The sequence below is a fragment of the Lissotriton helveticus genome, chromosome 9, assembly GCF_964261635.1.
Source record: "Lissotriton helveticus chromosome 9, aLisHel1.1, whole genome shotgun sequence".
NCBI lineage: Eukaryota > Metazoa > Chordata > Amphibia > Caudata > Salamandridae > Lissotriton > Lissotriton helveticus.
The window spans coordinates 1,093,525,312-1,093,538,444 of record NC_136070.1 but is presented as its reverse complement, the minus strand read 5'-3'; the positions used below and the strand labels follow the sequence as shown (position 1 = coordinate 1,093,538,444).

The 13,133-nt window shown below is 42.3% G+C and overlaps 1 protein-coding gene across 3 annotated transcripts in view; it reads right to left on the bottom strand.

The window, feature by feature from the left end:
• The window catches only part of FLNB (filamin B), a 530,593-nt gene that overhangs the window by 311,701 nt on the left and 205,759 nt on the right, over nucleotides 1-13,133 (bottom strand). For all 3 annotated transcript variants that reach the window (XM_078661490.1, XM_078661488.1, XM_078661489.1), the window contains exons 2-3: nucleotides 5,328-5,576; nucleotides 3,185-3,282 (exon numbers count right to left, since the gene is read on the bottom strand). In XM_078661490.1, coding sequence (XP_078517616.1) covers nucleotides 3,185-3,282; nucleotides 5,328-5,576 — 347 coding nt within the window. The remainder of the gene's footprint in view (nucleotides 1-3,184; nucleotides 3,283-5,327; nucleotides 5,577-13,133) is intronic.

Here is a 13,133-nt window from a genome sequence, read left to right as displayed (position 1 = left end):
ACCAAATTACACCAAATTTGGAAGAAAGCAACATCTTTACCCCAAAAGAGTGCTTTTAGTAATTTGGTGTAAATCCATTCACCAGTTTTGGAGGAATTAAGGTTCACAAAACAGAGGCATATTGATAGTTGGTCCCTCAGGAGTCCTGTGTGACCAGGGAATTTGAAAAATAAAGTGTTGTGATTGGCCAAGCAGACTCTTTCTCCCATCGGTCATCTCGCTCACACAGGACAGAGTTCGGTCCCCCTGGGAGCGAGCTTTCTGATTTCCACAACATCAGAAGAAATGTTGCAGCTACCATAACAGGACATGGTTACTCAGTCCCTGGTCCTAAAAAATTACCCTATAGAGGGGCAGGTTATAGGTTCCCGGACTTCCTGGCCCTAGGCCCATGGGCCCTTAATGTACAGAAATATTGGTAGTGACTGCAAGCACTCAGGACTACCAAGGGACCAAAAAAATGAATAACGAATAAACATGCGTCGGTGGGTGTCCATGTGCAGTTGATAACCTGTGGGAGGTTGGGTGACTGTACAGGCACTGCGCCCAATCCCACATGCATGGTGGGGGGATTGCCCACCCATGGGTGGTTAGGCGCACAGCTGGAGGTCAGAGGCCAGATCATACTCCTAAAATGCACACCACGACTACGGCTACGGCTGTGCATGGCGGGTGTTGGGCACCCACATGGAGATGGGTAAAGTGCTTGGCCCTACCCCCAACTTCATGCCAAGCATGGCCAGAGAGAGAGAGAGAGAGAGAGAGAGAGAGAGAGAGAGAGAGAGAGAGAGAGAGAGAGAGAGAGAGAGAGCGCGCTAAGGCCTGACTCACAAAGGGACTTACAACTCGTAAAGTTACGAGTGCAGAGTGTCCCTACTGGTGGCAGAATCTACGCACTGCAGTCCGAAGATTCCGCCCAGAGTGCAGAGATTCAGCAACGTGTGAGGAGACTCTGCACTTGTAACTTCACAAGTCGTACGTCCCTTTGTGAATCATGCCCAGAGTGTGGGCGCGTATGTGCTCTCCAACATTCATGAGTAAAAAATAACTATTGCTCTTGTTAAGACTTCTACATCATAGTCTATTTCCCATTTGCCTAGATTGAATCAAAGTCATTTTTACATCTTCAAGGTGAATGATATTTGTGTATGATACTAAACACAGAGGTGCAGCTCTGATGGGGGGCGTGGCCAGACGCGAATGAACTCAGACACATTAGCCAGTAGCTCTGGCACCAGGCCCCTTGGAGGTGCTCCTTTCAATGCCTCTAGTCTGCTGCAGCGGGAGCTCCTTTCATCTTGCAGAGGGGGCCGACAGCATTTGTCTATGTTGCCAATTTCCCAAAACCAGTCCGAAAATGTGGCGCCCCCAGTTTATTGCTAGCGGAAAGGGAAATTGCCATACATTGGGGGCGTAAAGCTGCTCCTACATTTAAGAAATGGCTGAACAGCTTAACATACTGCAACACGAATTACGATCTATATGCCAGTTCCTTGCCGCGCTCATCGCAGCCTAAAGACACCTGGGGCCCACTCAAGAACTATGGGGCCACGGAGCAACTGCCCCCTTCCTCACCGCTTGAGCAGGGCAGAGTCGCCACCGGGGGGGATGTATGACGTTACAACGCATACTTTTACAACGCATACCTTTACAACGCATTTTTTACAACGCAACATCCATTACAACGCATTCCATTACAACGCATGCCATTACAACAATTTTTTTTAATAACTACCTTTACAACGCATTCCATTACAACGCATACTACCTTTACAACACATACCATTACATTGCATGTATGGTAAGTATTGGATAGTGTAGGGGTAAAAATTACTATTCTAACTCCAGCGGGGTGCAACAGTAGGGTAAGTGTTGGATAGTGTAGGGGTAAAAATTACTATTCTAACTCTGGGGGTGCAACAGTAGGGTAAGTGTTGGATAGTGTAAGGGTACTATGCGTTGTAATGGTATGCGTTGTGATGACTGCGTTGTAATTGTATGCGTTGTAGTGTCATGCATGGTAATGGTTGCGTTGTAATGCATGCGTTGTATGATAATAATAATCCACATTTGTAAAGCGCACAATCACCCGTAAGGGTCTCTAGGCGCGGGGGGCCGTCGGGAAGATTAAGCAAGCTATTGCCCAGAGTCACATGGTGCTGGGCTAATCTGCCGCCGGTGCCGGGGATCGAACCGTGATCCCCAGATTCCGGAGGCAGGCGCCCTAGCCGCTAGAGATGTTGCGTTGTAATGACTGCGTTGTAAAGGTAGGGCGTTGTAAAAGTTGCGTTGTAAAGGTTGTTTCCCCCACCGGGGTCGTTTAATTACATTGCTGGGTTAGAAAGGATACCTAGATGGGACCCCTAGAAATGGATCTGTAAAATCTATGTACTGATAGCACGATGGTTGTGCCACATGACATTGTAAAGATTGGGAGCTGCTGGGACGGGTTCAGGCAACTTCTAGGATGGAGATTGATATTACTTCGCGAAGACTGTACATGTTGTGCAATGCCTTTAACTATGTTTTCTTTTTCATTTTATGCTTTCTCTTTTTTCCTTTCCCGAATTGGACAATTTTCACGCTGTACAAACTGTAACAGTGAGCGCTCATGGTTTTTGATAAAGTATGATGCAAAATGGAAAAAATAAAGTTAAAAAAAAAAGCCTCTAAAATAATGTACTGGTCTAGGACCTGTTGGCAGTCGTTCATTAGCTCATTCATCCTCTTTAATGCCATATATTTGTGCGTCCACTGCTTGAACGGGGAACCATCACAAAGTACTCTGTTAGGTGAGCCAGATGCTGTAACAGTTGTGTCAATTTCCAACGCTATGTCCATAACACTAATAAACTCTCGCTGCCTTGGCCAAGGAGCTAAAATGGCCATCGTATGGAAAAAATGTAATCCATATAAGTTTGCTCAAATATTTTGCACACAAATGCAACACCTACTTTTACTTCATACTGAATAAGTGTGAAGAGTAAAAACTTGGATAAAGAGTCATGTTTTAGAAATCTGTTGCCTTGCTGAAGCTGCTACACACGTAATACGAATACACCGTGAATTAATTTCAAAATTGTTCTTCGCACAAATAATCTGTGAATTCCTTAATCATTATATTAACATGGTCTAAATCTTAAAACGTGACAATGGTTTTTTGTCAGCCACTTTTCCTTCTTACCTGAGGCACACCCAGCCAGTCATCAGCTTGTTGCATGGCTTCACGGGCATTGTCCACTGGTTTCTGTGGATCCCAAGACTCCCAGTCTGGACAAAGGCCTGGCAAAAAAAGGAAATAAGCTTAGATCTACTCATTTGTAGACTACGAATTGCAATCACAACAAAGCCTAGGGCCAGGGCTAAATGCAGTGGTATCTTTTGTGCAGGCCCCTTAATCCATTTGTTTCCAAACCGCTACAGGTATAGATTAGGCAAGTAAGCATCTCCGTGCACGCTACCCCTTAGGATTTAAGCATGGATAGTTTTAGACATCCAGCACCTGAAATGCTCTGATTCTTGTCTGTTGTGTTCTACTGTTTGCATCATTTTTAGTACTTGAGCCCTCATTACAAAAGTCATGGGGCTTACAATGTGGTAACTGTAAACCCACGGATCGCCATACTCTGTCATGATATAATTACACGTTTGACGTGAGGCATGGGAAAATACCTATGGGAATCAGTGTTTCTGCACCCGTGCATGCCAGTTTTTCCCTTAAGTATAGTTTTATTTCCTATGGGAATCTTGTGGCTGCTTTTAGTTGTCAAAATTTGCCCTCAGAAAACACCAAGGGTGAGTGAGGGGAATTATGGCAGATCTCAGAATCTCAATTTCGCTGGTAATTCCTGTTACCGGATGAATCAGGATCTCAGAGAGTCTGAAAATGAGGGCCTAAGTGTTTATGCACCAGTATTGTTCTTACTTCACCCACTTTTCTTGCTCAATTGCCCAGACGCTGTCTACTGGGTTATGTGTTTGTGCGACCTTTAGTCCACCTAAGATTGAGTCTGGATGCATTTTATAAACGACCCCAAGCCTTTGTTCAGCAGAGGAGCATTTCCATGGTTGTGGTCGCCCCGTGCCTGAATTCTGACCCCGCTGAATCATCACTATCCTGAGAGGGACTGCAGCCCTTTCTACACCAAACAGGCTTTCGGTTCAAACAAACACAGGTATATGGGGAGTTAGACCACTCCAAGGTACCTGGCAGAATTGCATTCACCCTATGCTCTCTAGGATAGGTAGTACTAGGTAGGAGTACAATTGTATGTATTCTTATAATCAATGCAACAATTATAATAGTTTAATATTCATCTTTTTCACCATTCTTGCAATGCTGGTTGCAATACTTTGTTCAGTTCTACTAATCAATGCAGCACACGTATTTTACACAAGACTCCAATTTCTTCAATAAATGTTTAACATGTAAATTTTTGTATTTCTTGTGTTTACCTTTGGGTATGCCTGAGATAAAAACAAAAGGGTAGATCGGTTTCCATGATTTCCTTGGCAGAGTCATGGTTTTCATATTATGAGATTGAAGACACCATCCGGTACCCTGTGAGGTTTAGGGGTACAGATAGCGCACTGTGAGCTAGTCAGGAATCAGGCCAACATATTCTGATGGTATGAGTGGACTCAGTCCCCATAGTTTTGATGCTTGTGTTTTCCAACGCACATTCTTACTGAATTAGTAGGTACTGTACAACAAGCTTGCACTGTGCAATAAAGCACCTGTCTCCAGGCTGGTGGAAAATCCAATTTCCCATGACCTGCAATCAGACTGGTGGATGGTGTACTCCAACTCAAACCCCAACATGTAAGACACGGTAGTGATGGGTTTCCATGGGTGTGTATCGGTTTTACTCCTTGAATTCCCATCTTTAGCAAGTTCTTCCAGATTCTGCAATATGAAACTTCTGACACAACATTTAGAATGCACCTATTCCAAACCTAAGCCAAAGTAATAGTAATAGTCAGAGAGACTCTGAAATAGTCATTGCAGAAGTGTTCTTACTCTTTACTGACCACGTTGCAAAATTACTCCTGTAGGTTTGGAATCAACAAAGTTAGGTATGTATTAGGTCATGTCTTACAGACTCTCTTTGAGTAATACAGAACAAAGAGCTTCTGATACACACCTCAGGAACACCCCGAGTGGTAAAACATTGAAGTTTTAATATGCAGATTTGCAGCCAAACTATTTTAAGCCCCCCAGTTAAAACATAGGGTTAGGGCCATGGTGTAGAAATGGGAGGTGAGGGATATTGGTAGGTTAGAATGAAAGATGATAGAAACAAACAATTTAAAGATCAAACCCTTACCTGGAGCACAGCTGTCCACAAGAGCACCCAGTGCTTTGCCATTTTGCCAGTTCTGACTGAAATTAGTGATTGGCAAGTCTGGAATTTTGTTCTGAATCCATCCCAGAAGTCTCTGTTTAGGAGTCTGTTTCTTGGCATCATCATCCCCTTCATCTTCCCAAACTGGCATAGAGATGGAATAATGCAGGATCAGGGTCCATATCATGCCAAGGATTAGCTTCAAATTTCCATCCACAATGGCTTTACTGTCTGCAAAATAAAACATAAAATATAAATATACTCTCAGTTAACTCAATTGCCGACTTATGACTATTTTCAACTGACTATTCAAACTCTTCTGCAGAGTATCATAAAAATTCCAATGAGTTTTATTTCCAAATATTTACAATAAATTGCTATGCTGTTAAATACATTTTCATGTCGATCACTTTTATTTATTTTTTTTAACAATTTTTATTTGCATTTAAATTTTATATACCATCGTCGTTACACCCCACCCCCCACCCCAACAGAACAGGTAGCACAATCTAGCTTAATGTTCATTTTTAGCAGACATGGAGAAAAGTAAATACATTTGTACAATGAACATTTATGCTGACAAACTGAAAACAAGGTATAAACAAGGTATAAACATGAAGAGAGGGAGACATTAGATATAAAACCAGCACGGTTGAAGCATTTCACTCCTCATGCATCCAATCTAGCAAAGGAGCCCAAATCAACAAACCCTTATTCCGCTTTATCCTCCCTTTGTTTCTATAAATCGCTATTTCTATGTTGCAAGTTGCTAACAGCCTGGTTCTCCATTCTATAAACGATGGTGCTAAAGGATCTATCCAGGCTGACGCAATGCACAATCTGTAAACAGCCATATCAATGAAGATAAACCTGTGCATTGAGTGGGGTCGATGTGTGTTTGATGTACCTAATAGAATTTCTTCAGTTGAAATATTAATACGGCAATGTGCGAGGAGGGAAAGAAAATCAGAGATTGTCGATATGATATTCACTAGTAAAGGACAAGTAGCAAACATGTGAATTGAGTCTGCTGATGGAAGGGAGCACCTCGGACAATGTGTCCTAGACCCGTCCCCCCATTTTGCTAATTTGCCTGGGGTATAATAAAGTGAAAAAAATGTTTTATAAAATTGTGCTTGGAGTTTCATGGACATTAGAGTTGATATTGACATCTCTAAGGCCTCCAGAGAGGTTCGAGGAGAGATGCCAAGTCTACTCTGCCATGCCGCGGTATGTTTCTCCAAATCGTCCGGCATCAGTAGATTAAGCCCTTCATAGATCTCACCAATTTTAGGGGTTTTTATAGATAGCAATTTATCCATAATTTGCCATGGTTGAAATTTAATGCGTCCGCCCCCTTTCTTTAAAATAAAATCCCGCACTTGGAGATATTTAAAGAAATCTCTGTTAGATAATTTAAATTCGGTTTTTAATTCCTCGAACGACTTATACCATTCACCGAGAAAAAGCACCCGAGTTGTTTTATCCCCAATACGGCCCATCTATTCAAAACTAAGTCTTGGAATATTTCCGGTAGATCTAAATTCTGCGTTATAGGTGTATAAAAAGAATACCGGCCTAACCCCGCTAATTTTTTTACATTCCGCCATACTTTAATGGTGCTAGAGATAGTCTTGAAGTTCACCTTTTTAAAGTAGTGGTCGTTTAGGTGCCGCCACAAGCAACCTGCACAACCGTCACCCAGAATCAGTTCTTGCGGGGTGGGAATGTTATGGACGTCTATGTCTCCTTTTAAAAGGTATGCGCTGTATCGCAACACTGTTGCCCAATAATACAATTTAAAGTTTGGAAGTGTCAATCCCCCTCGATCTCTTGGTAAAGTAAGCCACCTGAGTGCTCTTCGCGGACTGTGATATCCCCATATAAATCGTGAAAACAAATTATCTATATTTTTAAACACTGCTTCGGAGAATTCAAGGTTAATTGAACGAAAATAATAGAGAAACTTCGGGAAGAATAGCATTTTAATGACATTAACTCTCCCCCCAATAGTAAGCTGTAGATTATGAAGGCGCTGTAGTTCCTTCTTAGAGCGACTTATGAGAGGGTTAATATTATCGTCGACTATGTTTGTGATATTAGCATCAATACTCACACCTAAGTAGATTGCTTTATTAATTATTCTTGGGTCTTGCATTGTGATTTTGTTATTAATAATGATCTGGGTTTTACTACTGTTTAATTTATAACCTGAAACTTTACCAAAGGCATGGGCTTCTCGTTCTATCCACATAATGGCGTTAATAGGGTCACCTGTAGTAATAGCTATATCGTCAGCATATGCTAAACATTTAGTTTTTACATTATGGACTTGAATTGAGGAAATTGAGTTGTTATTTTCCAAATTGTTAATAAACACATCAATATAAATAGCAAAGAGAAGGGGCGAACAAGGGCAGCCCTGTCTTGTACCACGCGTTATGGCAAAGCTTTCGGATAAAGCCCCATTAATTAAAACATGCGCACTGGGGTTTACATAGAGCTGTTGAATTGCTGTTAGATAGTGTCCGCCGATCCCACAGTTTGATAGAGTCTCCTGGAAATTCCTTTGGGCGGCCCTATCAAACGCTTTCTCCGCGTCGAGCAGTATGAGGGCCATAGGGTCTCCTGTGACACCCGTATAATCAAAAAGGGAAATAACCCTTTGAATATGATCAGTCGTGGACCTGCCTGGCACAAAGCCATGTTGTTTATCCGATACAATATTGTGAATTACGGGTGCCAATCGATCTGCTAGTATTTTTGAATAGATTTTAGAATCCCCATTAATCAGTGTAATTGGTCGGTATGAGCCCAGTTCTTTCACATCTTTGTTTTTTTTAGGAAATACTATAATCTTGGCAATGGACCATGACCTGGGCGGGTTCCCCCCGGAAAAGATATTTTGAAAGAGGGGAGTTACAATATTCTCAAGTTGGGGGGCGAATGTGAGATAAAAATCAGTTGGAATTCCGTCCATGCCTGCTGCCTTTCCGGTAGCCAGGCCCTTAATTGCCAAGAGTATTTCATCATAGGTGATTGGGCCATCTAACAACTCCTGCTCAATTGTTTCCAGGTGTGGTGGGGTAAATGATTCCAAATACATAATGGGATCACCACGTTCGATGTTATCCTCATGATAGAGGTTCTTATAGAACTTTTGAAACGAAGTTCTTATTTCAGATGGATCTGATCTTAGGCCTAAATCCGGGTCCCTAATTTCTTTAATTAGAGCAAAAGATGTTTCTTCGCGAGTTTTGACAGCTAGTTGGTGGCCCATGTTTTCCCCCAGCTCGTAGATTTTACCCTTGTTGATATTAGCTTTAATAGCTGCTCTATCAGTTGAAATTGACAAGATTTTATTTTTAACAATAGCGACTTTGCGCTCCGCATTAGCAATTGGACTACCTTCCTGAATCGATTTAATAAGTCCTTCTTCTGCTTTACATAGATCTTCTTCTAATGATATTATTTTTATTTTTTCGTTTTTATTGTGGTGAAAGGAGAATTTCATGGTTTCGCCCCGAACCCCGGCCTTTAGAGCGTCCCACACAATGTCGATGGCGGTCGACCCGATATTATCTGATATGAAAGCGAGGATCCAAGTTCTCATGTGTGACTTGTATGCATTATTAAATAGTAAAGCTCTTTCGAAAGTCCATGTATTTATGTTCGATTTTTCAGGACCCTTCATTAGGTTAATCTTAAGCGGGTTGTGGTCTGACAAAATTCTGGGCATTTTGTTGATTTGACATGTAGAGCGCAAGCTATTTGAGAGAAACAGATAGTCTAGTCTTACATGTTTTGAGTGTGGAAAAGAATAATAGGTATAGCCAGGGTCGCCCGGATGATCCATGGCCCAGCCATCTAAAAGGCCGTGTTGTAAGCATGGATCTTTAAGAGCAAAAAAAACTTTTGGTTTCCTGCCTTGATAAGTAAACCCAGGATCTGTGGACCAATTACAGGGTAGATGAATATTAAAATCTCCACAGAGAATCAAGGGAAGGGGCCAGCGAAATAGCTCGTTAGACACCTTAATCAGTACCTCCGGGTTATCAGTGATATCCACATAAATTGTACATATCGTGAATTTGGTTGCCCCGTTATTGAAGTTGCATTCAGTAATCGCAAATCTACCTAAAGTATCCGCTTTCGTGCGGGGAAATTGTAGCCCCCCACCCTTGGCTAAAATTGCGACCCCCCTGGTACGTGTCCCCTGTGATGTAGCTGCAATAAGTCGGTATCCTAAAGATTTTAGTAAATATTGTTGCGACCCTTCGATATGTGTCTCCTGGAGACAAACGATATTCGGCCCGGAGGTTCTTAGGCCTTCTGCGGTTTTTTGTCTTTTTTTAATATCATTGAGGCCGCATATATTCAGTGATAATATACTGATCCTAGCCATTAAAGTTTTTCTTTATGAACTTTAATAGATAAACCTCCTACTTTGTTAGTTCTTTCCAAATTGCTAAGGTTAATATACTCCATGTATATCATAAGGGTAAGTGTTTTATTTTTTTGTTATTTTTATAAATTTTTTCTTTTTTTCTTTTTTTTTTTCCCCCGTTTGCCTTTAGTTCTCCTCCCTCCCTTCCTTTCCCCCAGCCTGTTCTGCCCCCCCTGCCTGGTTGTCCCTGCACACTCACTCGATCACTTTTAAAAGAGAAAATATGCTGTGTTTCTACCACCTCCCAATTCTGAGTTATAAACACACTGGAATAATACGAGAGGCACAAAAGGCAGGTGGAGAAAATCCTTGATTCAGTTCCCCACCCACCTAATGCGATTCAACATTACTCAAGAGAGAAGTTGATGGGTAAATCTTAAACAGCTCATAGCCTCACTTCTCTACCTCCCTAAAAAAGCAACTCAAGATACGGTCAGTGGTATCCAGGATGATCAGTCCATCATCACATGGAGGGAAACATCCTTTACAACGCAACTTTTACCACGCAGTGCCTTTACGATGCAACTTTTACAACGCAAACCATTACAACGCATTGCGCTGGGGGGCGCTCTAGAATAGGGAATAGATTTAATTTACTATCCGACACCTTCCCTACTATCCACGGGGACTGGAGTTGGAATAGTAAATTAAACTATTCACTATCCAGCACCCCAAAGCGTATGCGTTGTAAAGGCATGCGTTGTAAATACCACGTTGTAAAGGCATGCGTGGTAAAAGCATGCGTTGTAATGTCATACATCCTCATATGGAGCAAGCAGCTCTCTTCATACACTCCCATCCAGAAGCTCGAATCACTTGCACTACTTTTTCAAACCGCATGGGCGACACAACATTAATTACCTACTCAGCTTCTATAGCCGCTAACCTAATCCACCGCACATAGGGGAGGTCGGAGAATCCATCCCCAAAGATGTAAACCTTAAACTTGGCTGTGCACCAAAGAAAGCAGTCACTTTTGACATCTAATTGTACTGGTCAGTTATGGTCAAGTGATATCATACATATTAAAATTAAACTAGAGTATTTCTAATTGCGATAATTTTAATCACAAAATTTTATAATGCAAACGAGAAGTGACTAAAGTTTAAATCTACTGGCGAGCCCAGTGATCAACAGACATGGACACGGCTCGGAGATTCTGTCATTCGGACTACTGTACGGCCAGTGAAAGGATGACATTGACAGGAAGTGATGGCTGGGCAGGAAGCACTTTCAAGCTGAACTCTACCATGTTCAGCCTACAAGCCACTCACATCACCACAGGCTGTATCCACTGGCCTTAATGTGTTAACCAAATACTTAGGCCCCCATTAGGATGGCGGGCGGACTTTGCTCGCCCACCACCCTTGCGGAAAACGGGACCGCCTGCGAGCTGAGCGGCGGTCCTGCACTGCATATTAGGATGCGCCAGCCACAGTGGCGGGCGCATCATGCATTTTTAACATTGTGGCGGGTGGTGCTCTCAGCACCGCCAGCCACAATGCTAAAAATTCATGTATGCATTTGCATACACAAAGCGGCAGGCACCACAAGGTGCCTGCCGCATTGTGTATGCAAATACAGGGGGGTACCACAGGTACCCCCCATGTGCACCCCCCACCCCTTCAGCTTGGGGGTCTGCTGGGGCCCCCGAATTGAAGACCGCATGCCTTTCCGTGGCGGCATTGCTGCCACGGAAAGGCATCTGTTTAAGCCCATCATAATATGGCTGGCGGTGTCTAATAGACACCGCCACGACCGGGGCGGAAAAGTGTCGGACAGTATTGCCGTCCGCCGCGGTCCCCCCGCCATCCTATTTTGGCGGGTGAAATTTAGGTGCGAATGGCGGGCGGATTGCCCCCACCAGGCTGGCGGTCGCTACCGCCAGCCTGGCGGGGGCGATCCGCCCGCCATCCTAATGGGCCCCTTAGCGTTCAAACCCACTGATTTACCACCCTAAGGACTTTTTCCAAGGCTTACTGTAGTAACACATTCTTTTAAAATACAGATAGTCCCTACCTTAGTGTACTCATGAGGGCAACTTATTTAACTTCTTAAACCCTCTAAGATTTTCACAGTAATTTAAAATCTGGCTATTTACAATAAAACGAACTCAAAATCTGCAGCTCACCGAACAACCTCTGAAATCCTGGGCCAGTTCGCTCCAGCTCTAAAGACACAGTGTGTATATCATAGAGGAAATTATATGGCACTCGTTTAATGAGAATCACATGATTTCAAACTGCATATTTGACTTAAACAGGACATTACATGCTGAGTGCAAGGTCGCCGTGGTGGTGGCTTTCTTAATTGAAAATAGAAATTTGTAGCTGGGGTTTCCCTTAAATTGCTGAGCTGATGCTTTCATCCCAGGAGAACTGTTACCATGGGTACATGCACGTAACAGGGTCACAAAAGAGTTGCTCGTTGCCTTCAAGTTTCACCAGCAGAATCAGAATGGTGATCATACCCACACCAAATATTTAAGGATGAAAAAGAGAGTCTGTAAAGATAAATATTTTCCTTGGTGCGATAACTTCTTAGGGCTACTCCTTTTCGAGCTTGGGGAAATGCATCTTGCCTAAAAGGTCACTCCTTTCACGGGTATAGATCCAAATGTGTTGGGAATGCTTCCATATCAGTCCTGCATCAAAATTAGGGCTCCTGGTTTTAAGTTATTTATTTTTTGTACATTTCCGTCTGTGATTATCTTTATTTATCTTTTGGACATTTTATTGGTATTTCTCCATATTTATTTTGTGTTTTGAGAACAAACAGCCATAAAAAGATATATTTCCACATTTATTTAACTGATAAACATGCATTCATACTCTGATAATTGTCAAGTTTTAGCAAATTAAGCTGCCAAATTTAACAAAACACTACACGCACATGCAAATATAGCATTATATTCAAATATATGTTAACTAATGTCTGTATTTAAGGAAATCTCATCCTGTTTTTTTAAATCCACATGCTTTCTATCTGCTCAGCTGTTGGTCTGGAATTAATGAAGGACAGCGTGGAGAGTCACTCACAAGAAGCACACTTTTCTGTATCTTTCTGCTTTTAAAAATAAATACAGACAGAGCACACATTCTTTTCTGTCTGTATTTATCTGTAAAAATCTGTAAAAAATTGAAAACTGGGAACCTTAATTAAAATCCTGCTGTTAAACTGCTGGCACCAGATCCCTGTCCTCCTACCCATGAAAAGCACCAAAGGTAAATATGAAATCAGTATGCCCTAGCGCATCATCAGCAAAAAACTATTTGTTGCTGATCCTAGATTTTAAAATAGCTGCATGAAAAGTAAGACATAAAATCAGAACAGTGGTAATT